General features: G+C 34.5%; 1 protein-coding gene and 1 pseudogene across 2 annotated transcripts; one reads left to right on the forward strand and one right to left on the reverse strand.

Moving 5' to 3' along the window:
- Positions 1–2,241: 2,241 nt before the first annotated feature.
- On the reverse strand, positions 2,242–26,311 carry Atg3 (autophagy related 3). Of its 2 annotated transcripts, XM_020159133.2 has the most exons (12): positions 25,737–26,311; positions 23,313–23,354; positions 20,382–20,431; positions 17,633–17,703; positions 16,228–16,335; positions 15,082–15,131; positions 11,897–11,978; positions 8,246–8,280; positions 7,845–8,000; positions 7,013–7,140; positions 4,533–4,601; positions 2,242–2,511 (listed from the first exon to the last, which is right to left on the reverse strand). In XM_020159133.2, the coding sequence occupies exons 1-12, from the start codon at positions 25,806–25,808 to the stop codon at positions 2,430–2,432; spliced, it is 945 nt and encodes a 314-aa protein (XP_020014722.1). In that variant the 5' UTR covers positions 25,809–26,311; the 3' UTR covers positions 2,242–2,429. The 2 variants fall into 2 exon arrangements, with proteins under 2 accessions (XP_020014722.1, XP_073929225.1); XM_074073124.1 differs by lacking the exon at positions 20,382–20,431 and having other exon boundaries at positions 25,737–26,301.
- On the forward strand, positions 5,669–5,786 carry LOC141423762 (small nucleolar RNA SNORA51; annotated as a pseudogene).
- Positions 26,312–26,368: the final 57 nt, after the last annotated feature.

Genomic DNA, 26,368 nt, shown 5'->3' on the forward strand with positions numbered 1-26,368 from the left:
CAGCCAGGAATGGTCACACCATTCCAACAACTCAGGTGGTGAAGATTGGAAGGAATCACAGTTCAAGGCTGGCTCTAGGCAAAATGTAAGACCCTACTTGAGAAATAAACTAAAGCAAAACAAAAAAAAAAAGAGACCAGAGGGTATGGCACAAGTGGTAGAGCACTTGCCCAGCAAGTACAAAGCCCTGAATTCAAAATCCCAGTACAAAAAAAAGCATCAAGGTCATGAGACATAAAAAGATACAGATAATGTAACAGTCAGGAAGACTAAGACACATGACAAACTGAGTGCAATGCAGTAGCATAGTTTGGATTCCAGAACAGGAAAACATTACTGGAGAAACTAGGGAAATCTAACATATGTACTTAACAGTATTATGCAAATGTTAATTTCTTGATTTTGGTTACAGTATACCATGGTTATTTAAGATATTAATTAGAGGAACCTGGGTGAAGAGTATGTAGGATTCTGTGCTACCTTTGGAACTGTTCTGTAAATGTAAAATTATTCAAAAATAAAGTTAAAAATCATTATCATTTCTATTACTCATGTAAGTTAGATGTTTTAAAAATACCATGAAACTACAATTTAAGTTGGATATAAACACTTACAGGATTAGATAAATTTCAATTTTAAGCTCATCAAAATTTCACTAATCAGAACACATTCTCGATGAGTGGTATAAATTTGAACCCACAAAACTCATTTATACAACTAATAGAACCACCGCTGTATATGTATCAGGGATCCATACAAAGATTTCAATTGGAAAAAAGATCTGAATCTTAAAAGGTTTGACCAAAAAAAAAAAAAAAAAAAAAATGCCACCTAGTGGTGACTGGGATAAATGACTAGTTACTTAACCAAAGTGAGAGGTGGGGAATTGAGGCTATTTTTATTTTTGTAACAAGGGGAGAAAAATGCTGACAATGTGGTAACAACTGATATTAAAGACAATTTACATTAGAAGTATTCAAAAAGTAAAATATTCTAGTAAAATAAGTTTAAAAAGTTAAATTAAGGAGGTTAGCATGTCTATTGGCCAAATAGGATATTTGAAGTAGATGATGTGTACCTTTGAATCTTCATATTATACCAAAACAAATACCACATTACTTAAACTAAATCTACCTTTATTATGGAGTTTTCTTTGTAATGTAAGAATTAGCTTGTAATCTCAGCTACTTGGGAGATGAAGACAGGAGGATCATGAATTCAAAGCCAGCCCAGGCAAAATTAGTGAGAACTTACCTGAAAACACATTAACCAGTATTGCCCACCACCCGCCCCCCGCAAAAAAAAGTGCTGGGGCTGTAGCTGAAGAGGTAAAGTGTAAAGTGCTAACCTAGCAAGCACAAGGCCCATCTTGGGTTCCATCTCCAATACTGAAGGAAAAAAATGGCAAAAACCTGTAATTTCAGAACTCGGGAGGCTGAGGCAGGAGGAGCAAAAGCTTAGCCTCAGCTCCACAGGGTGACACTGTCTCAAGAAAACACTAAAGGGTTGAGGGTATAGCACAAGTGGCAGAATACTTCCTTAGCATGGGCAAGGTCCTGGACTCAATCTCTAGCACTGTGAATGAATGGAAGATAAAATGAAAACTGGACAACTAGAAAAGGGAGAGAAATAAAGAGGCATTAAAGGTAAGAATAATATTCTTGAATGAGGAAAAAGCAAACACAACAAAGTCCTCTTGAGGGAAGATTAGCCAATCCAGTTTGTACAGATTAGGACGAACAGGAATGACAGGCAATGTAGAGGTTTAAAAAGAATGTAAAACAAAGAGCCACACCCAGATCTGTAAACTAACATGATTCAACAAATGGGTTCCTTCAAATTCCAGTATTCTACCAGCAGTTATGATAGGTAAAATATTTCTGACTCCTTAATAAAAAATAATTTCAATGGTATCAACTCAATAAATCAGGAAACAAGTCATAGTACTTAGAATTTTTCCTGGCATACAGTAAGTACTTCATAAATACAATCAGCAGACAGGAGACTTTGGGAGAGGGTAAGAAAGGTAAAACAAGAGGAATGAAAATGAAAAAGAAGGGAAAATATCTAGGATGCAATATTTTCTAGTACTAATTCTGGCATTATTACATACGTAATACTCTTCATAAATATAAACCAAAAATACTCTGCCATGATTCTATAAGACTCATCCTTCCCTTAAATAATTGTGATTTACAGGAAATCCTATTATAACCTTTTAATAAGAAGTGAGGAAAATGATCTCTTCACACTCATTTTTATTAAACAAATAAGGCTGGTAGTGGAACTTTTTTATTTAATGCATAAACATATAACTCCCTTTATTAGAGAAATTGTACATATTGGTAAATATGGTCAGTGGTCACATCTATGGGTTAATTCTTTAAAAATCAGAACCAATAATTAGGATAGATTCTATGCTTTCTTCATTACATTGTGAAATGTCTTGTGTAGTCATATTCTATTGTTGGAATGACAGCTTGTACAAATTTCAAAAAAATTAGAAGATACCTGAAGGTTTTCAGCTAAGGAAAATAAGATTTGCAAATAGTTTTATATTTTAAACCTACATTGTAATTAACCATTTAATTAATAATGAATTTAATAATGATAAATGAATAATTTATAAGAAAAAGTATATGACAAAATCTTAAATCGGGTTTATTAAAGAAATTCAACCATGCAAATTTGCATCCATTCAACTTGTGACTCTCTAGCTTTAAGACTACCTGACCGCTTATTCCAATATTTGACTTTGAAACTTTTTTCTTTTTGGAGATTTGGAGGTTTATTTATATTATAACTGCTCACAGAAAAAGTTATGTATTTATAAATACTTTTATGCAAATTGTGATAATGCATTTTAGGAATGCTGATACAGTTTAGTGATAAAAGCGGTTCCTTCTCTAGGTTATCTTTACATTACAGAGTTCTCTGAACAGTTCTTACAGTACTGAAAATTTGGAGTAATATTTAACTCATACCTTCCTGTATCAAATATTCAGTTTATCAGTTTGCAATACATTTCATATCTGTCCCGGACTTTCAAATCTTATTGTCATCCCTTTAATTAAAGTTCCTATCACTGTGTAAATGGATACAGTATCTTAACTTTCTAATACTATTCTCTTCATCCATTATTTTATTACTGTAATACTACTGTCTTGAATTCTCACACTGACTTCACATTGATTCTAGAATTTTTTTTAAAAAGTGAACTTTAATTATGTCAAATTGGTATAATAAGCTGAAGAAAACTTTAGCGTGTGCACGAAAAGAATGAAACTTCTTAAAGAGTAGTTCACATAGGCCCAATTACTTTGACATTTATAAGGGCAAAATTCTCCACATTTAAATAAGTATAAAATTTACTCATTCACTTTGAGCCTTTACTGCTTATAAGTCTGCTGGAAATGATGTGAACTTAAAATGAAGCAGGATAAAGAGTATGCAAAGCACTGCAGAAAATGAGAAAATAATTAATTAAATGAAACCCTTCATAAAGGACTGAATCTAGGTTATATATGTACCTGGCTGCCACAGAATTTACTGTCTTCTTGAAATTTTTTTCTACCTGTTTTTGTAACCGGAAACATTAAGAACTTAAGAAACCAATGACTTTATTATAAAATAGACAGAGAATTTCAAGCTGCTATCTATCCTCCAACATAGTGATGGATGCAAAAGTTAGGTATAATAAGATTTCAGGAATAAATCTAGTTTGAATTGAAAGTTCTTGGTTTGTTTCAATACAAAATTAGACCAAAGTTCCTCTGAAGAACATATATTATTAGCAATGCTTTGGTTATTTAAGATATTGGTAACCTCTTAGTCCATGTCTAACACTGAGTGAGTGGTACAAACCACCAACTCCAATATCAACCTAGCATTAAATTAATTCAGGCTGTTGGCATCTCAACTGGCTACGAATACTTCTGATGAATCCATGATATGGATACATTATGTTAGGATCCAGCAGCTTACTTGGATATTAATTTACGCCTCTTGTTAACCCTGGAGAACTGAGTAGGAGTACTATAGTAAGATATGAGAAAGATGCTTTTCACTGGAGAAAATTACAATGCTGCATTTTAAAAAACATATAAAGCACTTCTTATACTTTACAATTTTAATTAACCTACATGTTTAAGTTGAATTCTTTGCTTCTGAGAGACGTCAGATTGACACAACCTAACATTACTTTTACTTGATGAGAAAACACATTTTTGGTAATATGTTGAGTGGGAAATACACTTAAAGAAAAAATACTCATTATTCTAAGTAGATTTCCTCTGTAACAAGGTAGATAGAGCAAACTAGTACACACAGGGACATATTCTAATCAACTGAACAAGGCCTGCCTTTCACAAAATATATCATAAATTAATTTCAGACTCCCACTAGGACTTCCAGATCTGAGGAGTTACAATTTACAAGTACTGTATCTTGATGTATTTGTTATACTAAATTTCCAAAATAAACAAAAAATCCCAGGAGCCATTTTGCCACCAATCATACAGAAGTAAGGATACATATGAACACCAAGCTCTCCCCCTCCTTCCGCAACAGTCTCAATGATTTTCTTCATCACTTCAGCATGCCTAAAACAAAGGACAAATCTTATCAGCCTGGGTCAATTAGATGAAAATAGGAAAAGCACATTTTCATTTGTGAAGAAACCTACCTTGTGGGTAGTGAATTAATTTTTAATGTATAACAGTTTTAATACATAACAGTATCCTCTCTGATCCTCAGGTCAGATTGTTGAGCCATGAAGACAGTTTTCTTAGAACCAGGAGCAATTTTAAAAAAGTATAGTAGTCACAAAATGGCATTAGTCAGCCATTTTCTAGGGACTGAAAAAGGAGAAGGGAAAATCGTGCTACAGGATAAATGTGGAACAAGGGCTATTTGCTCTGACAAACATAAATGAGTAAGACTATGCAAATCGAAAAAAGCTATGTAGGAAGAGTTGATCAAAAAAAGTAGAGGTATCTATAAGCCTGTAATTTTGAATATTTAAATATTTATTTAGTAGACAATAAACCACAACTGAAAGGGTTCAAGAAAAGCTAATTAATCAGTCAAGAAGTTTATTTTTTTCTTTGTGTTAATAGGTAGTACAAATTTAAAGATTCAATTTAAAAGGAATTTTTTGCCATATCTGAAGAAGATATTTGTGTACTATATCCATAGACAAAGTGGTGTCCCTCCTATGCTACAGAAGAGTGATAGCCAAGTAATTAAGCATATAAACTAAGAAAATAGCAATGTACAAAAGAAACAATCTTTCATACATTCCCTGGTTTAAATAATGTGAACTCAGTTTTCACAAACAAATCCTTCATGACAGAAACAGTCACTCAGAAGACAAGAGTGACTGTATTAGCCCATGTGTTAGCACAGTCTGAGGCAGCCCATGAAAAGCCTAATACAGCCTTGAAGTTTCGTTTTATAGGCCCTCAGCCTTTCTATTATAGAATCATTTATTTTATTAAAATATTTAATTTAATTACCAGTTATCTCTTCCCCTCAATTGAGTAAAATTTACACCTCAGAAAGAGACACACCTCTGAGAAGCAGCATCCTAAAATATCAAACTATAAGCAGACCCAACAACTTAACTCTCAAAAAACAAAACTTTTTGGGTAATTTAAAATTTAAACTAGGCCTTCTGGGATATATCACAGGCTATGCTGTTGCACTGAGGAAACAGAGTAACCTACTCATATATGTCTCAGCCCAGCCCTGTGCCTGGTCTATATTGTGAATGGGGATGGACACGTGGGAGAAGAAAAAGGAAAAAACAAAAACCAATGACTCCTAGTGAATTACTTTTCATAGTCAGCAATATTAAAAGTTCTTGACAAATAAACACAAAAAGTGAAGTAGGCTTTCTATGGAGTAGAGTTTGTGAATAAAGAGGTTACAGAAAATGGGAAGATTAGTAAAGGGTTTTTTTCTGTGTTGCTATGTAGCCCAGGCTGGCATCTAGCATTAAATGTTATTTAGTGGAATATTAGCATACTTATAAAACTACTGTTACCAATATTTGTAACAAATTACAAAAGTTATTGGAAATAACTAAATTAGTGTGTAACTTCTCAAAGAAAAATTCTGAACAAAACATGTATATAGGCTCAGCTTCATTTTATTTGGCCTGTGAGAACATACTAACACAAAAAAAAAATCCAAATTATAAAATGGAGCAGGTGTGTTGGTGCATAACTGTAATCCCAGCTAATTAAGAGGCAGAGGCAGTACAATCTTGAGTTTGAAGCAAATCCAGGCAAATTTAATGATATCCTACCTTGGAAAAAAAAAATGTACATATACATACATACATATATATACACACACACACACACACACACACATATATATATATATACACACACACATACATACACACATAAACAAAAGGGCTTAGGGATGTGGTTCAAGGGGTATAGCATTTTAGCATGTGTTGAGGCCCTGGTTCCCAGTACTGAAAGCCAAAACAAAACAAAAGAAAAAAAAAACCACTTGATTTGGTAAGACTGAAGACCTAAACAATAAAAAAGTACACAAACTCATATCTCCTTTCACTAACCAACAGGAGAAGATAACTATGACGTTAAAAAAAACAGAAGGTTAACTTTATACTTCACATTTACAAAAAGGTACAATTCATAATAGTGCAAACCTTATCTAAATAACAAGTATTTATGAATACAAAATGGGATCTTTCAAGCTATATAAACTATGGGAGCTAAAAAGAGGAGTAAGATCAAAAATATCTATTCTATAACTAAACACAGAGAACAGAAAAATTCTATGTACTAAACTTAAATGAACTGGTGACTTTTTTCTTTTCTAATACATATTTAAGCACAAGAACACTTCTAAGAAAGATGAAAGAATTTTTCTTTGCTTTTAAAGTAAATTTTTCTGTTACAGTACTATGTTTACAGATTCCCAAATAATAAACTCATGAAACACACTCTCTCCCTCTCCCACTATATACACAGACCTGCATGGGTGAACTGAACACATAGGAGGTGGTGGGAGATGAGGGTGATTTTCAATGGTCACTGTTTTCTTCACATGATCTTGACTGATGTCTTCATACATGTGCTCAACTGTTAAAGGTTGCCTTTGCTGAAAGCATAAAAAATGCTTTAAAATTACTATTTTAAAACAGCCTAAATCTCAATGTTTTCATCACATGCAATTTAGAATTTCAGACTATTTAGAATGACCAGATTATTTGGGGAAAAAGTTAATAATTTAGATCAAGGCAGGGAGGGGGGAGGAATCTGCATATCCAGGCCATGTGACATTAGTCACCACCTCATCAGAAAAGATGCCACAAAAAGCAAGTTTGTGCCTGTTGAAACATTTTAAACCTTTAGAATCTGTTAACACTCATTTTTGTTTTCTTGTTTCCCATTTATAGTTATAAGTATGACAGGTTAAACAAGTATCATATTTCAATTTTCCTTCAATTCACATTTTCTTAAGGGAAAAATGTATGCTATAAATGTTTACATATCCAACAGATACAATCCTAAACAAAATCTAATTTAATGCACAGAACTCAATTTCATTCATATTTTGAAAGGATAAGTTTAGAGACAAAGACATTAACTATGTAACAGATCACTTGTGTTTCGTAGTATTACTGTCACATTGAATTCATAGTCTATTAGAAGTAAGAATCAAGTTCACTATTAATCATAAAATTGTAATAAAATAAATGACTTTTAAAACTTGAAATATCACAAGTACAAACCTATGCACCTAACAAACAAACTCCACAATTCAAAATGTTTACACTGAAATATATTTCTCTTTATTTTTACCTCATCGTAGCCAAACAACCATAGTCGAGGAGTCTGGTAATATTTATCATAAGTGATGTATAGGTCATAAGTTCTGGTTTGCAAAATAGCATCTTCACCTCCAGCATCAGTTTTAGCTTTACAAGCTTCTACTATTTTTCTTGTGTCTAGGGTAGCCTGGTATATAGTAAAGGAGAAAAATGCACAGTCATTAAACCAGTATGAATGTAACATTCTAGAAAAATCTATTTTTTCCATTCTATATATTTTTTTCATAAAAGTAAATGAACTTAAAGCCCAAGGCTAAATTTTTAGATGCTATGATTAATGTAAACAAATAAAAATTATTTTGAAAGATCAATGTTATTAATAAGAATACTAATTCTCAAGTTCATTAAAAATTTAAACTCAAATTTACAAACCTCGTCTGTTTCCAGCAATCCACTCTCTTCATATTCTATTAAAAAAGGAACAAAAGATTGAATTCCAGAAAATTCTCTAAGCCAAATTATGTATTACTTCAGAGTATCATTCAAAAATGGATTTTGCTTTTGTTTTTAACTGAAGGCACCAAATAGGTATGAGTTAACTTCATACTTCCAAAGCTGCAGATTCTTTCCATGACAAAAGCCCAGAGAAAGTCGGCATGGTCTACGCTACAGTCTACAGTGCATACAAGGGTATTGGTAAAGAGTAGTCCCCATCTAAATGAGGGGGATACATTTCACGATCCTCAGTGGATGCCTGAAACCAAATAATATAGCGTCCTATAATTTAATTCCTTTCACAACTGAACTAAGCAGGCCCCATGTGGCCTTGACTTTTACAGTTTGAGATACATCAGTAAAACTAACATGAACTTCTTTTTCCTTCTTCACAATTCCATGGACAGGTTTGTTCTCACTGCAGATCTTAGTAACTGCAATATGATTTCCTTTTCTTTATCAAGTCAAGATCTTTCACCTTTTCACTTAAAGGGAGCTTTTCTAATTGCTAGTATCACTACTTTTGTGTTTTGGGGCCATTATTAAGTAAATAAGGATTACTTGAGCACAAGCCCTACTTGTATCCATAACAGTCAATCTGATTAACTGAGATGGCTCCTAAGTGACTAACAGCCAGGTAGCATCTATAGCACAGATAGGCTGAACAAAGGGATAATTCTTGTCATGGATGGAATAGAGATAGTGTAAGCATCATGATACTCAGAATGTCATGCAATTTAAAACTTAAAGTTTTCATATTTCTGTAATTTTCCATGTAATATTTTCAGACTGCAGTTGACCACAGGTATCACAGAAAGTGAAATTAAAGTTATCAGCGATTTCATTTTGTTGAATTCAGTGGTAAATTCCCAGTTTTCATCTTAGTGGACCCAGGAACATCTGGCACAATTCATTCCCTCATCCTTGAAACAGTTTCTTTCTTTGGCATTTAAGATATTGCTTCCCTCCTACCACACTGGCTATTCCTTCAATATCTCCTATGCTGGTTCAAAGAAGGAAGGAAGGGAAAGAGTGAGGGAGGAGGGAAGGGAAAAAGGGAGAAGGAGAGGAAGTGAAGGACAGGAGAGGGAGGGAAGGAGGAGAGGAATGAAAGGAGAGGATGAGAGGAAGGAAGGGAAAGGAAGAAGGAACAAAGGAGTGAGTAAAGGAAGATGGAATGAAAGAAGGAAGAGTGCAGTAACTTTAGTAAGTGCTCAATTCTTGCATCTTGCCTCTTCTCTACCCAAGAGACTACAAGTCACCCAAGGTGACTCCAAGGGTAATTTCATCAGTCTCAATGGCCTTAAATACTGATGAATTCCCTGTTTATAGACATGGATATCTAACTTTATTTTATGGCTCCACCAGATGACTAATGAGCACTACAAATGGCCTCCTGACTTCCTCTCCAAAGCTAATCACTTTTAATTTTCCCCATCTCAGTTAACGGCACCTTTCCAGAGTCAGGGTAAAAATCTTGATATCACACATAACTATTCTGCCTTTCACATCCCATGATCAGCAGTATATCCCTTTGGCCCTACCCTCAAACAGTTCAGAATTCTACTGTTTCTTATTATTACCAATATTATAACCCTAGCCTAAGTCACTATCATTTGTCTAGATTATCAAAATAGCTTCCTAACTGTTGTCTATCCCACTTTCAATCTAGTCTCAACATTGTAGTCACAATGATTCAGTCTATCAAAATGTAAATCATGTTACTCCTCTACTTAGAAAAATCCTCCAATGGCTTTTTCTCTTACAGAGTTAGTCAGGACCCCTAACCAGGCCAGCCCCTAATTACCTCTCCTCTTACTCCTATCTGGAGACAGGATCCTCCTTGAAATATTTTATATCAGCCATACATGCTCCTACTTCAGAACCTTCACACTCTTCCCCAGATAACCAAATAATTTACTCACTCATCTCCTTCCAGGCATAATCTCAACAGATTTTTCTTGACCAATTTATCAAAAAATTGAAACATTCTATCCCAAGATACACTATTCTCTTCTCTCCTTTATTTCCCCCTAACACTGATAAACATCTAACACACTATATATTTTGCTTTATCCATTTGTCTCCCCTAACTAGAATAAGTTCAAAGAGATTATGTCTGTTGCTTTATCTCCAGCACCAAGAACAGTCTCTGAAACAATACTGTATTGCTCAACAAATATTTATTGAATAAACTCATGAAAATTACCTTTTATATTAAACATCGCCAATAATGTTTTTGTGCAAAGTTCCACACATAGCAATTCTTTAGCTTTTATTGTAAGGAAATGTAGCAAACACACTAAAAGGCTGTCAGATATTTAAGGCAGTCCTACAGCCACTGCTCTTAACAATGGTTTAGTCATAGGTTCTCTCCACCAGCACACCCCAGTTCAGACTGAATATGCCACTGAGAGACAGAACCCAGAAGCAGTATTTGTGCAATAAAAGAAGAAATTTAGTTTCTATCAACTGTGAAACATTCAGAAAATAAAAATGACCAAGGAGATTTGAAGTTGAATAGATCTGGGTTGGCAGATATGGAAGTCCCGAGCATAGAAGTGTAATGAGCAGTATACTATGAACAATTACGGTTACAACTAACTCATTCAGGTTTCCTCAAGGGCAGCAGTTTACCATGGAAATAAGATCAAGAATCTCACTAAAATTTAGGAATGGACATACTGCAAAATTTCATGATCCTTTGAAAATAATTTGGGAAACAAAGCAAGTATCACTTGCCCATATGGTGCTTCAACTCTACTTGGCACCATCTTCTACTCTTCCATGCTTCAAAATAAAATTACCATGACCCAAATCCTATCTATTTTGGGGATTTCGTTGCTTTGCAGCCACTAATGTCTGCCCTCTTTTCATTTTTCCAACTTTCAACACATGCTATCTCTCTTTCTATGTGTTGACATGTACACTTGTATCTAAACTGTCAAAGAATCTGATATAACTTATGCCTTTTTTTTTTTTTTAAATGGGACTGGGGTTTGAACTCAGGGCTTTGTGTTTAGCAAAGCTGGTGCTGTGTAGCTTGATCCACACTTCCAGACCATTTTGTTCTGATTATTTTGGAGATGGCAAATCATTTGCCCTGGCTGACCTTGAACTGTGATCCTCCTGATTTTAGCCTCTCAAGTAGCCAGGATTATTGGTATGAGCCACTGGTGCCCGTCATTATAGCCTTCTTGATATACAATTTCTATGCCAGACCACAAAATCCCATAATGTGCCATAACAGACAAGGATACTATCAAAAAGGAGAAAGATAATGTAAAACACTTTGTTTACAGCAAACCTTGTTCTACTCTGAAATAATCACTGTCTTGCAGCTCTATCTAGCATTAAATGACTAACAGTTATTCCAGTAGAAAAAAATGCTGTGAAGACTGTGCTCCACAGAGGAGTCTAAGATCAATGTAAGTTTTGCCCTGAAATTTAAAATAAACAAAATATTCTCTAAGCTGCTAAATGTTAGAATGTAAAGCTCAATGAAACTGAATTTGTAATCCACATGAATTGCAAGTATTCTAGAATCAATATTCTAATGACATTAAAGCAGATCTGGAACACAAATACCTTCCATGTCTGCAGCTTCTCCTTCATCTTCCTCTTCCTCCTCTTCACATAGTGCTGAGCAATCCTGGAGTTTTATACTGTCCTTTGAAATTAATTATATTTAAAGTCACTTAAGTATGTTCAGTACTTAAATTATATTTGGTTTGAAAACTGAACACCCATTTGCTAGCATAATACTAACTAACCATGGTAAAAATAAGAATAAGGCAGTCCCCATCCTCAAGAAATTTGAATTCCAGTGGGGATGACAAACACGTAAATCAAATTTTAAAAGGAAAATGATAATTACTGTGACTGAAAAATACTAGAGGCATATGGAACACCAGTCATCTAATCCATTTAAAAGTAGTTGCCAATTCAATTTCAACAAAACCGTATCTTTAAACAATTTGTTAGTATAAGAAAATCAGTTCAAAGTCATGTTAGTTTGTATGCTATATAACTTAAAGAATTTTTTTCCTATATACCAACAACAAACATTCTAAGAAAGAAATCAGAAACATAATCTGAATCACAATAGCTTCAAAAAAATACCTAGTAGTAAGCTTAACCAAGGAGGTGAAAACTTCTAAAATAAAAACTATAAGACACTAAAAAAAGAAACTGAAGAAATCACTATGAGACTGAGAGACTGCCCATGTCCATGAACAACAGAATTAACACTGAGGGAATGGTTATACTACTGAATGTGATCAAGAAATTCAATGCAATCCCCATCAAAATGTCATTTTTCACAGAAATAATCCTAAAAGTCATGTGGAAACAAAAGACCCCAAATAGTTACAGCAACCCAGAGCAAAAAGAGCTATACTAGAGGTATCACAATGCCTGACTTCACATTGTACTGCAGAGTCATAGTAACAACAACAGCATGAGACTGGCACAAATACAGACACACAGACCAATGAAATAGAACAGAGAACCCAGAAAAAGCCCAGGTGATTACAGTCATCTGATTCCTGACAAAGGTGCCAAAAACATATGTTTGAAAAAGACAGCCTCTTCAATAAACAGTGCTGGGAAATCTGGATATCTACATACAATAGACTGACTTGATTCCTATCTCTCACCCCGAACATAAATCAACTCAAAATGGATCAAAAACCTCAATGTAATTACGACCAAAAACTTTAAACAGTGAAAATACTTCAAGATATAAACACAGGTAACACCTTCTCAATATAACTCTAATTGCTCAGGAAGTAAGAACAAGAATCAACAAAATGAGATTCCAAGAATTTTAAATTGCATAAGAAAGGAAACAATTACCAGAATCAAAGAAAAGGGAAGAATCTTTGCCAGCTAATCATCTGACAAGGGATTAATAACCAGAATACATAAGAACTCAAAAAAATTAAACACCGAAAGAACAAATAATCCAATCTGTAAAAGGGTAAATAAATTAAGTAGATAGTTCTTAAAATAAGTACAACTGGACAATAAATGCAAGAAAAAAATGTTCTATTCTCTTAGGCATAAAGGAAATGCAAATCAAAACTATACTATGATTCCATCTCACTCTAGTCAGAATGGCTATCAAGGAAACAAACAACAATACATGCTGGCAAGGATGGGAGTGGGGAGAAACCCTTATACAATGCTGGTAGAAAAGCAAATCAGTCTCACCACTATGGAAATCAACAATGAGGTCCCTCAACAATAGAACTACCTTATGACCCAGCTATACTACTCCTGGATATAAACTCAAAAGAATCAAAGTCAGCATAAAATAGAAATACCTACAAACCTATGCTCACAACATGCTTCACAACAAACCTATGCTTCACAACAGTCAAATTATGGACTTAACCTAGGTGGTCATCAATGGATGAATGAATGAAGAAATTATGCCATTTGGAGGAAAATCAATGAAAGTAGAGCACATCACATTAAGCAAAATAGCCAGAATCAAAATAGCAGAGATTGCATGTTTTTTCTCAAATGCAGAATATATAGATTTAAAAATAAGCAAAAAAGACAACATGTAAAAGAATGACTATGTGGAGGTGGGAGGGATCAGCAAAACAAAGAGAGAGATAAGAGATGATGGGGGTAAATACAATCAAAGCACACTGTACATATGTATGAAAGTATAAAAACATCGTAATGAAACCCATTATTTTGTAAAATTAAAAACAAAAGACAAATTCCCAGGTGAATGAAGTAAATCTTAATCCTAAAAATCTGAAAAAAAAAAAAACAAACTTATTTTACTTTTTTATATTTTCTGTAAGTTTCAGTTACAAATCCATAAGATACAATAACAAAAAACATCCAAAAATGCCTTAAATTGGTTAACTGTTGTAGGGAATGCTTACTAAGGTCAATGAAGCCAAAAGTATTCCATTCAAATATTCTATCCTCTAAGAGAATTGACAGTCAACAAAAACATTATGAAAAGAGTGAAGAATTTTGTATTATTTTTTCAAATTTCAAGCAATTACATGAATATATGAAGACAACTGTAGTCATTGCCTCTGAAAAAAAAGGAAAGCTAATATACATACAACCTGAATTAAATGAAAACTTACAAGCAAAAAATTCCACCAAATTATATACTTTACTCTTCCCGCCCCCCCCCACTTAACTGATTTATCAAAATGCCATGATTTTGGATGATGCTAACCTGAAGTATATGTGTAAAATTTCACAAACAAAACCCTTCTACAAAGAGAATGATAAATTTGCTTACAATATTTAAACTACAAAATTTAAATATCAATATAGAATTAGCATCTACTGATCAACAAAGTAGATAATCTCCCCCAAATATACTTTATATAATCACCTATTAAATATACTTAAATTAGCAGTTTGTTACTAGTTAGTTCTCAAAAATGGTCTTCTTTTTCCTTTTTCTTGTTTTTTTCATAATTCTGGGGATCAAACCCAGAGCCTACAGCATTCAAGATAAGCACTGCATAACTGAGATACACCCCCAAGTCCAAAAATGGTTTTAACCATACTACAAAATTAAGAAAAATAAGGGAAATGTTACAGCACTGAGAAGCAGTAGTATTTTAGTTCATTAATGTGGAAAAGTGAAGGGGGAAAAATAGTTGGAGTTTAAGAATTTGATAATAAATAAACAGTGTCTGGATAAAAGAGATATGGGTGATCTTAGAATTTATATATATGCAAGTAGCAGGTCACTGACTTTAGAAAAGTAACTAATTAACCAGTACCTTGCTTTCCAGTGTTATCTCCTTAACTGCTTCAGTTATTCCTGTAATACCTGTTTAAAATTCAGCAGAAAAGATTAATTAAAATTAAGCTGTAAACATTCTACTTACTTTGATGAAGCAATATAGAAACACTTAAATTATCTAAATTCTCACAACTTCTCTGAAGTAGGGAGGCAAATACTAACACTCTTTACAAATGAACTCTAATAGGAATACTCCCAAAGGCACCTCTTAAACTGGGAAAAAAATGTGTTTCCATTGGTTTTTTTAATCAGTAAAATAAATATTTTACCCTAAATGAATTATCCTACTCTATTATACCTCATTTACTATTCCTCACTTAACCTTTCTTATTTGAATCTCTATTGCAATATATTCTATGTTAGTGAACAGATTAAGAGATTATAGATCATATTTAAATATTAACTAACTTTACATCAAAACTTTACCACCTAGGTCTTGTTATACTAATACACTATTTACTTCAATACACTATTTACTTTGGATGTCTAGGACATCCAAAAGTAGTTACACTACATCACAGCTTTAAAACTTTTACTTCAGACTAATTTTGCTAAAATTACCAAATAATAGGTATAATTATCTCACATCAAAAATCAAATCTTAACAAATCAGGTTGATATTACAAAATGATTCACTGAATTCTGTGCATTAAACAAAGAAAATGAACTTCACAGAACTGCCAAATACAGTAATATGGTATATCCCAATAAACCTGACTCTTTAGGAAAAAAAAAAAGTAGACATGATTAGTAAGAAGCTCAAATGACTAATAAAAGTAACAATACTCAAGGATTGTGATGGTTAATTTTATGTCAACTTTGCTAGGGTAGTGGTGGCCAGTCTGCATATTCAGTATTTTTTATTGGTTTTATGTTTCCTTCTTTATTTAGAAATAATGAAAATTGTATGAATAATTTTAAATTGCAACAGAAGCAGTGGGTACTACAAAAATCTGATCTACTCCAAGGACTTTCTTGTTTCTTCTTTTTTCCAATTTGTCCTTCTATTTCTTTCAGGGCAAAATTGTGCCTTAGGTATCTCTCCTCTTTTTTAATCAAGACTTACAAAAGATTATGAAAGTTTAAAACAAACTAAATATATGTCATCCTACACTCCTCTTACCTGTGTTGTGGTATGTATCTACCCATCCGCCATCACCATCATCTTCTTCAATGATAGCTTCCAATTCATCGGAATACTCCATCTGTTTGCACCTTTTGTAGCATGGCACTATAAAACAATGACAAATACCATTGGTACATAATCTGCAACCATAAATCCATTAAAAAGAAATCTTATTCCATAAAATATACTTATACTATCAAGATATTAACTGAACGTATCTCACTTTTAATGAAAGTAATTAAGAGTTACATTCATCCCACAGACACATAATTATTTGACCACTCTATCTTTCCTTAAATTGCTTTGTCAGAAGACAAGTATAAAGTCTCTGGTGGGAGCATTCTCTGTATTCCTTTACGGTCCAAGAAGAACAGCAGGCTGAAGCCAGATGACATTGTTCAATTTCAGGATAATGAATGAGTAATGGCCTTACTCTCAGAACATGGAAGTACCACCTGTCATACTCAGGTGGTAGAGGTGACATCTGGATTACAAGGCTAAAGTAGTTTTCAATGTGAATTTCATAATTTATATTTAAATTCTTGTTATTCACAATAGCTAAAATAGATTACAATTCAATCTAAATTTTACTCCCTTATGCAACACTGCTGTCAAATTTTTCATATAAGAAAACATGTCAACTAAGAAGTATTATTAACCTAGAAGCCTAAAATTGAACAATTACAAGATAAATACAAAATGCTACTAAACTCCTGATTGTGTTTTAAACAATCAGGGTATAAAATTATCCACCCTAAAAATAAATTTACTATAGGAAAGAAAAACCTGCTTTCTTCACCCATTATTTTCCTTTTCCTACATGGGGCAAACTAGAACACAAATAAATGCATTGTTTTGTGATTATTTAAGGACTATCACAACGTTTTGCTGCGTTTCTAAATTAACTTCAAATTTATGAAGACATTATATGTTTCATAAAATGTTTTGTGTCTGTAGGCAATTCTTTAAAATAGCAAAATGGATAATAAAATTTTTAGCTTTGAGCTTTTACATGTCAGAGGAAAATTTCATCTTTCATGAGAATCTCTAAAGAATATTAAAATCAAATAGCTAAAAGGTTATGATTATGAAGTCAACTTTAAGAATAATCTAATTAGGAGAAATCTAACTTCTATTATGGCCCATTTCCTCCCTATCTTGACAACTAGCTCTTTTTGCTAAAAAGAAGTATCAAAATAGAAGATATGGAAAAAAAAAAAATCCACTAAAGGAAAAACACTCCAGGAAGAGAAAACCCAGAGCTTCATTACATTTCCAAATTTCTGATATAAAACTTAAGCACAACTTTACGCACAAATAAGGATTAGTAACTGGAAATTTTTTTTTGTTTTTAATGGAACTGTGCAAACTTTACTAATGTACACTATGATAAAATTCTTACCATTTTTGGTTACCAAAAATTGTTTCCCTGTTGGTAGGTATGCCTTCACTTTCAATTCTTCCCCTGTAGCCCTTTAAAATCAGTGAGAAACACCAAAATATAAAATACATTTTAAAAGCCAAATATGGAAGAAGATACCACACGTAAATCTCAAAACTACAGAACCTGTACTCCAGAGAAAACTGTTTTAGGATTGGCTGGGGAAGGAGGGTAATGGAAAAGCATAATAATACATAAGATATACTAAAATGCAGACAGATGTAAGAGAATTAGGCAACAATGGTATTAGGTAACAATGGTAGAATAATAGAACAATTAAGCGATTATGCTTGCCTACAAACAAAAAGAAAATGTTGTTCTTTAGGGAGCTATATCCTACTGTGTAATCTCTCAAAATTTTTAATCTAAAGTACTATTCACCTTGAGTTCAAGAGTAGGCAAAAAAATAAAAGCTGCACGGCATTACATAGTACAGAATGTGACTGGCAAGATCCTTGTTCCTACCACTGTATCAAAACTGGAAATAAGAGACAAAAGATATTTTGAACCACAAGATGATATTGAGAATAATAATGTTAAAAAAAACCCCAATTTTGTAGGATGCTCATTAAGTATAGGACTCAGAACTCTAACATGTGCTATCAATTCTGATAACTCTAAAAGATAGGTAATTTTATCAATTTCATTGAAGTTTAAAGGGGTCAGGTTGCTCAGTCATAAAGCCAGAATTCTGGAAGAGCCAGGATCAAGCCAAGTGACTCCAGGGACCTTAAATTATTTCCTCTGTGGGTCAGAACAACTGTAACATTTCTGAGTATTTCAGCATCTCTAAGAATTTGTTCCAAGAGGGGACTGGAGGAGTGGCCCAAGTAATAGTATGCCTGCCTAGTGCAAGGTCCTCAAACCCCTCACCACTGAAAAAGAAAACAGAAAAAAAGAAAAATGGCAAAGAATCTGTTCAAAGATTTCTCCACTAGAGCTGGCCAGAATTGAGGTGGCATGTGATGTCCTTCACAAGCATAAGAGCATAAACTTGGGAGTTTTGCTGCCTTCTTAAGCTTCAGTTTAGGTTCAAACAATAGATTTGAGCACAAGATAAAACCAGAACATGCCCCAATTTTATTTGCCAGCCTTGACAAATAAAGTCATGGTAGCACTTGTGCCCATGAAGGTGCATAGAAATTATGTTTCTAGAGCTAATTTAAAATTAATCATTCCTCTGACACAACATTCTGCCAGAACTTGAGTTCTAAATTACAATAAAATTATTTCAGCATTAGTAATTCATAAAATAGAACTCTAAACTCCTATCCTAACATCTGGTAAAAGAAGATCCTGTCTATGTATATAAATCTCAGTAACAATGCTATAAATCAGATACATAAACTACTTAAGACAATTTAAGGATACTTCAACAAAAATCTCAAAAAGAATACCTAAATCAATTCTTTTCACAAAATAAATATTACCAGAATTTTTTTATGCCTGTTTGACTAGGAACACACACACAAGTGAGTGCAGAGAAAAGAAAGAGAAACAGATACCTAGTTTTAAAAGCAAGAGGGAAAAAAACACATTTGTTAAATCAGAGAGCTTCTATGATATGAACTTAATTTTTAAAATTTGAAACAGAAATACACACAGCAAAGAAAAAGATACAAAAATAAATAAAGCTGTATTTTGGCCTTTCTTGGTACATAAGAAATAATGTTCTCTAAGATAAAGAGTAACAGATAAAAAGCAATACAACTATTTCGGGTACATTTAAAAATTATAAAATGAAGAATAAAATAGGCCACAGATAAGCATTCCAACTTTGTTTTAAAATACTTTAATTACTTAAGTTCCTTAGATATTTAGAAAAATATTATCAACTAGAACCTTGCTAATTCTACAACTCCTGTCCTCAAACAAAACTGTACCTTTCAACTACAACTAAAAAATAAAAAGTAACAAAAAAGGGGGATACAGGAGGTTGAAACAGCTACATGCAAACAAGGTGATGAATGCAAACAATTCTAGCCTGAATAAAATAGTTCTGCCAGTATTGGTAGCACTTTTTTTTAGGACGCTTTTACCATTACCACTACAAAGTAATGAAGGTGCTTCTGCAGCTTTATTTTACTATTCAGAGTATCTTAAAATGTTACATTAAATTACTTTAGTATTTAAAAGTTAATGAAGAAAATAAAAATTTTAAGACCATAACAACTACATTCATAGTAAAGACCTTAAATGATAACATGAACCTTTTAAGTTTAGCTAATTCCAGAGGGAACATACCTTTATCCTTAAATTTTTTTTTTAAAAAATGGAAATATCTTATGTTTCAAACAACACAAAAATCCACAAAATTCTGCAGCTGTTCTCATAAGAAATGTTCAATAAATATTTCTTAATTTGAAAAATAATCAAATTTAAGAAACTCCTGAGCATTATCTTATAAAGAACCACAAAATCAGTTCTAGAAGCTACTAAGGAAACACTAGCAAAGGAAGTAAATGGATTTATCCCAAATGTTTCCATCTTTTGTGCTAACAGAGTAAAATAAAACAGATGTAAGCACACACTTTTTCTACCTTTATTTTGCTTTGAGTATTCCTGGGATTCTGGAAATAGAAAAATATATTGGAAGAAGAGGAGTAAACACATCATTCCAACTTTTCATAAACTAATGTATTTTGTAAATTGTCAAAATTACGAAGTCATACCTTTCATTAGCTTTCTAATTTTACTTAAGAAGACTTACCATTGCCATGTTGGACAGTGGTGGACTAAATGATCTCCAGCTGCCACAAACTACTCAGGATGTGGAAGGAATATAAAAAGGGGGGGGGGGGGGAAGAAAAAGTGAACATCACCGCATGCAGGGTGGCAAAACACCAAACTGATCACTGTGGATAACCTTGATAGTTACTAACCAATTAAAATGCAAATAGCAACAAACTGCAAATGTTTTTGATGCCCATAAAAATTCAAATTAACTTTGGAAGAAAAAAATACTTAGTTCTTTCGTTTTGTTTGGCTGATACTTAGCTTAAACTAAGGGCTCACTTGCTAAGTAGGTGCTCTGCCACTTGAGCCACAACTCCAGCACTGTTTTTTTTCCTTCTAGTTATTCAGGTAGGTAGGGTCTTGCATTTCTGGGCTGGCCTCAAACTGTGACCCCTCCCTACCCCAAGGGCTGCTGAATAGCTGGGATCACAGATGTGCATCACCATGCCTGGCTTTATTGATTGAGGTGAGGTCTTGCTAACTTTTTTGCCTGGGCTGGCTTTGAACACTAATCCTTCCAATCTTTGCCTCCCAAGTAACTTGATTTACAGGCATGAGCCACTACACCCAATCTTAAGTGTTATTTTTTTTAATTTAATTTTTATCACTGGAATAAGTAATACCTAAAATATGTATCATGAAATTACAAACCTCAAAATCCATTATATGGTTAAATATAAAGAGATTCTTGCTGATGTATGAAAAACCTTCGAAAAAATTACTTAATAGAAACAGGTCTATGATGTAAACTCACTTCATTACATCAGTATATGTTTCCTCTTTATCCTCTTTTATTATTTTTTTAACTAACTTTTTTCTCCCAGTGCTAGGGATCAAATCCACGGCCTTGGGCATGCTAGCCAATCATTCCATCAATGATCTATGACTGATATCCTCAGCACTCTCTTTTATTTTATATTTTTAAGTAATGGCTAATTTTGAAAGCTTTATCACATTCTTAAAGGAATCATTAATAAGAAAAACAAATTAGTGCCAAACAATGAAGAAAAAGTTAAAAGCTTTTGGACTCACTCTGAAAACACCTACAAAACTGAAAAACTGAATCTTGTAAAAAACTTTGGGCTTTCTGGGTAGGTTGAACATTGTATGAGTTTTTTGTTTTTCTTCAGAAATAAGAAACAGATTTGGGGAGAAACTATTTAATTTTCAAGATTTCCAGTTTACATAGACATAAAATGATCTTACTAAAGAACAGAGATTTTGCTTATTTTTAACAGCAGAAAATGATTTTTTAAAAAAAGTTCTAGAAGTATGGCTCAGGTGGTAGAGTGCCTGCCTGGCAAGCACAAGGCCCTGAAGCTATATCCTAGTACCACAAAAAAAAAAAGCAAAAAATAAAAGCATACCTGCAGTCTCCCAACTCAAGCAATTTGCACACATACTTTCCTAATTACTTCTATTTCACAATAGCTCTAATACAAAACCTTGAGTTTATTACACAGCAAAAAAATTACAAAAAAGTCTTTCAATGCCTTTCTGAGAAAGCATGTCTTTGAGAGTAGAATTCTCTCAAATAAGAAGTCTAAGAAAAACCTATTTTAGGATAATACATCATCACTTCAACTATCTATTAAGTCATCTTCACACACTGCAGATACAGACACAGGACAAGAACAGCACACTTTCATCTCCGTTCTTGACTCCAGATGCTAAGCCATTTCTTTGCTGGCAAGAAAGTTACCCTTAAAATCAAAATTTTATTTTGCATTTGAGATACTAAATTCATGAAGCCTAAGGCAGACTAGATCCTTTAGAGTATGTCTAGACCAGACCTCTTATCTTACAGTTGAGGAAACAAGAGGCCTGGGCCTAGATAGTTTAACAGCTTTGCCTAAATTAGGAGAAATTCGAGAAATGGGTGTAGAAAGCAGGTCACCTTGGTTCTTTCCATACCACTATGTGTCTTCATTAAAAATAAAGGTAGTTTTGGATTAAAGATCAGTTCAGCAAACTATTCTTAGAACTGAGAAGGATTTTGGAATGGAGAGATTCCATTATAATTGAAAACTGAAAGATCAGTTAATTCTCTGACTTGAGGTCTTTAGAATTTACAGTGCCAGTTACAGCCTCATCATGCAACAAGGCTGAGTTCCAAATGTTTCTTTCGAAACAACAAATTCAGTACCAATGCCAATGAATGGTGTTTTTAGTGAAATTTGAAGATCAAGCTTAAATATATTCTTTGCCTTTTATTTAGAACAAAACAAGTCTGATGCCACCACAACTAGTCATAAAACTGGACCCTAAAAGGGTTTTACTTCTCTAGGGATAAGCTATCTTATAATAACAATACAGACTTGGTGAAATTATTCCTCAAAGCGTAATTCTGTTAAAAGTTCAATAAAAAAAATAGCTGTTAGTTCCAGTACTAAGTTTCAACATTACTAGTTAAGCAGAGAAAGTGAAAATGGGGAAAAAAAATCGGTGTCAACTATGTCACAGTACAATATTTAAACTGAATATTAAGGGAAAACTTAACATCCAAGCAGTAAGCAAAGTTTCAAAATGGAATGCCATAATACAATTCACATTTGGTATAGACAGAGCCATGACACAGTAAACACATAATAGAGTCCAGTGCACAACTCAATATAACACAAAATAAATAAAGGATAAGTGCCCTTAAGAATCTTTTCCATTCCTTCTCCCATCTTCATTTCTGAACAGAGGAACTGCAGAGAAGTATGAGCTGTGACTAACTGAGAAGGAAGTTACATCTTCTCTTCTATGGGAAGTAGAAATTCCCATAAATCATTAACATAGTTGCCCCAATCCAATTTTATTTACTTTTAAAAATTCAAGATGTTTTCTTACAAAGCAGAAAAGCTATCCTGTTTAATACAACTATAAGACATAAGGGCTTCAGAGTCTCTTCAACACTCACCTCTTCTGGGGTGATTACACCTGTTTCCTTAAATTTTGATTCCTAGAGAAAGCAAAAAGATTAACAGCATTGTATCACCTTTCACTTTCAACTAAAAAACATGTTTTGGGGGAATCTATTTACCTGGAACCCTTTTAGGCAAAGGAGCATATACAAACACATATACTGCAGATACTGTGATACTTGACAACAAAGATACCTAAGTCTAATATAGGAAATTGACATGAAAATAATTATAATACAACGTGATCAGTGCAACAATAATACACAAAGCCTTACATTAATTCTGTGCAATGAGCAAATATCTTTAAGGCTCCACAAAACATCTTAAATATGTTTCATTCAGTCAATGTCTTAAACTGAGTAATACTAGAAACCAAATGCAGAAATCATCTAATAGTTCCCATTAGCTTCTCTGAGACAGTAAAACAATATTCTCTTCTCTAAATCAAGAATGATACTACTAAATTTTCTAAATTCTAAGTTCTAAGCAAGACCTTGTGGCAGTCTGCAAAAATGAAAAGATTTATCTGTGAATGATTTACTCAACAAATACTGCTATGTGCCAGGCACTATTTGAGGCAATAGAATACAGGTCTGAACAAAATGGACCAAACTTCATCTTTGCCCTTGAAAGGAGTTAATTTCTAGTTGAGGAACAAATGCCAAATGGTAATGAATATGACACTATGAAGTAGTGAGGGAGAGATAGCCATTAAAAATGAAATGGTGAGAGAATAAAGATTTCATTAACCAGTGACTTGAACACCTACATAAAGGAATAAGCCATAAGGGTGCCTGGAAGAAGAGCATTGCAAGCTAAGAGAAAAGAACAAATGTAAAATCTGGCAGCAAATATGTGCCTAATGGAGTGAGTACTAAAGAGGTCAGGTCGGCTTGAGCAAGAGTAATCATGGGATGGAGGAGTAAGAGATTGGGATCTCTAAAGTAGAGCTTTGAAAATAATTAGGAGGATTTTGGCTTTTACTACATGCGTGTCCTCAGAACAAACAATGATTTTTCTTAACCTTTACTTGCTAAGAGAAGGCCATCAATTCTTTCCTGTTTTCTTTGCCTTCCTGAAGATTCTCGCAGTAAACAGGAGTGACAGGAAAGGGGTTAATTCCTCCTCCCTTTACACTAAAGATACACATCATGCTAAAATTTCCTTTTCAGTTTGGTGGACCAGTCTTCAAAACTCTACATTCTAAATTCAATAAAATACACTGGCCATTTTGTATTTAATTTGAAAAGTCTTTTGCTCAACTCTCCCTGAAACTAAAAAGTTATGACAATTGGTACTAAAATGTTGCATACCTAGGAAAATATACTATTCTGAAAGAGTAATACAACATGCAAAAAGCATTTGATTCAAATGTCAAAACAATTTTCAAATTTTAAATAGCTGACTGAATAGTCCTAACTAAAATGGCTTTCACAGTAAATAAATGTAAGCAAAACAAGAGTTGAGATTCTCATTCATACTATTCCTGACTGCTTCTTAGTTGGCCCATCATTTTCAAGTGAGTCTTAGAAATAAGTATTAAAAAAAGTAAAGACCTAACATTTCCCTTTGTCAAGGAAAGGAAATAAAGTAAAATTGTCCACTCTTTCTCTTAGCATATCAGAATACTTCAACCCCACACTAACATGAATAAAATTCTAATTGAAAGCTAGAAAAAAAATGTTGCCATATACTGTCATTGCTCACTTACCTCTCAGAAAAGCAAAAACAAAGTCCTAACAATAAAAATGCACTCTGCAAATTATAAGAGAAAACCTTGCAGTTCTAGAAATTTCTTTGGAAAAAAAAAATCCACTCACTGCTATAACAAGTCACAGTTTTTACTTGTAAATGCTGCATTGTTTCCAGTACACAAGAAATTACATATGCAAGAGAGCCAACCTACTTATCATCAAGATTAATCAGTCACAGCTATTTTTAAAAGCTTGGGAAAGAGAAGTTTTTGCTCTTTATCTCGGTTCAGTTACTGATGAAGACAATGTTACAATTCAACTGAGTTCCTCTGAAACTAAAGGACGTGGGGACCTCAGTAACAATCTACCTATTTGATACTTACAGAAGACTTCCTATATAACTTGGAAGAGAAATTGACATATGTCATTTAGTACCAAACAGGTTCCACTTTTCTAAAAGATCACCAGAAGCCTCATTTTAAAAGGGTTGCGATGTTAGGGTTCAGAGCTTTGCAGCGGACCACCTTCCAACCCGACGTCCCCAGCCGTGCAAAGCAAGGATGGGTAAGGGTGGGGACCGGAGCGCTCACCGAGCGTCCCTCCAAGTTCATCCCTGAGGACAGGAGCCGTAGCCCGGGAGGACCAGGGGGCTCCTCGGGCGCCCGCCCGGTCCTTGCCAACTTGACCGTGAGCCCGACAGCCCCTGGCAAGCCCGGCCCGGCTTACCTTGAGGACCGGGGTCAGGTACTCAGCCACTTCCAGTGCCTTTCCCTTCACCGTGTTAATCACATTCTGCATCCTGGGGCCCCGCGACGGGGTGGGAAGGGCTGCCGGGCAGGGCCGGGGGAGTCACAAAATGTCCCCGATGCCGCAGACTCGCATCGGAACCGTGCCGGCAGCCCCGGAAGGTACGGGACAGGGTGGGAAACGACGCGACGGGACGGACGGAGCGGACGAGGGGGAGGGGCGGCGGGTGCCGCGCGCGATACTGCGGGGCAGGGCAGGGCAGGGCGCGCGCTCCTCGAGCCCCAGGCAGCACGCGGCGGGCCGAGCCCAGCTGTCACTAGGCCCCGAAAGACAGCGGCGGGGCCTAGGGGAGAGTTGGGGAAAATAAGAGGTGGGTGCACGCGCTCCCCTCGTCAGCTGAGGGGCTGTCTTTTCCCCTTTGCTTCACTGGCACCCCTTCCGCCTTCCCCTTCCTCTTCTCACTCTCTTGCCGTAGCTCCAACGCCACCTGGGCCTCACGTGACACTAGCCTCCCCTGACACGTGACGCGAGAAAGGCGCACAGGGCGGACCGGCAGTTCCTCCCTATCTCCCTCCGGAAGCGTAACAGGGAACGCGCCTGCGCAATGGGTG

The sequence above is a fragment of the Castor canadensis genome, chromosome 5 (assembly GCF_047511655.1).
Source record: "Castor canadensis chromosome 5, mCasCan1.hap1v2, whole genome shotgun sequence".
NCBI lineage: Eukaryota > Metazoa > Chordata > Mammalia > Rodentia > Castoridae > Castor > Castor canadensis.

Coding starts and splice junctions, on each gene's coding strand:
- Atg3 (XM_020159133.2), bottom strand. CDS start 25,808: ATGCAGAATGTGATTAACACGGTGAAGGGAAAGGCACTGGAAGTGGCT. Junction 11,979..15,081: donor AGATAACACTGGAAAGCAAG/GTACTGGTTAAT, acceptor TTAATTTCAAAG/GACAGTATAAAACTCCAGGA. Junction 2,512..4,532: donor GGAGAGCTTGGTGTTCATAT/GTATCCTTACTT, acceptor GAAAACCTTCAG/GTATCTTCTAATTTTTTTGA.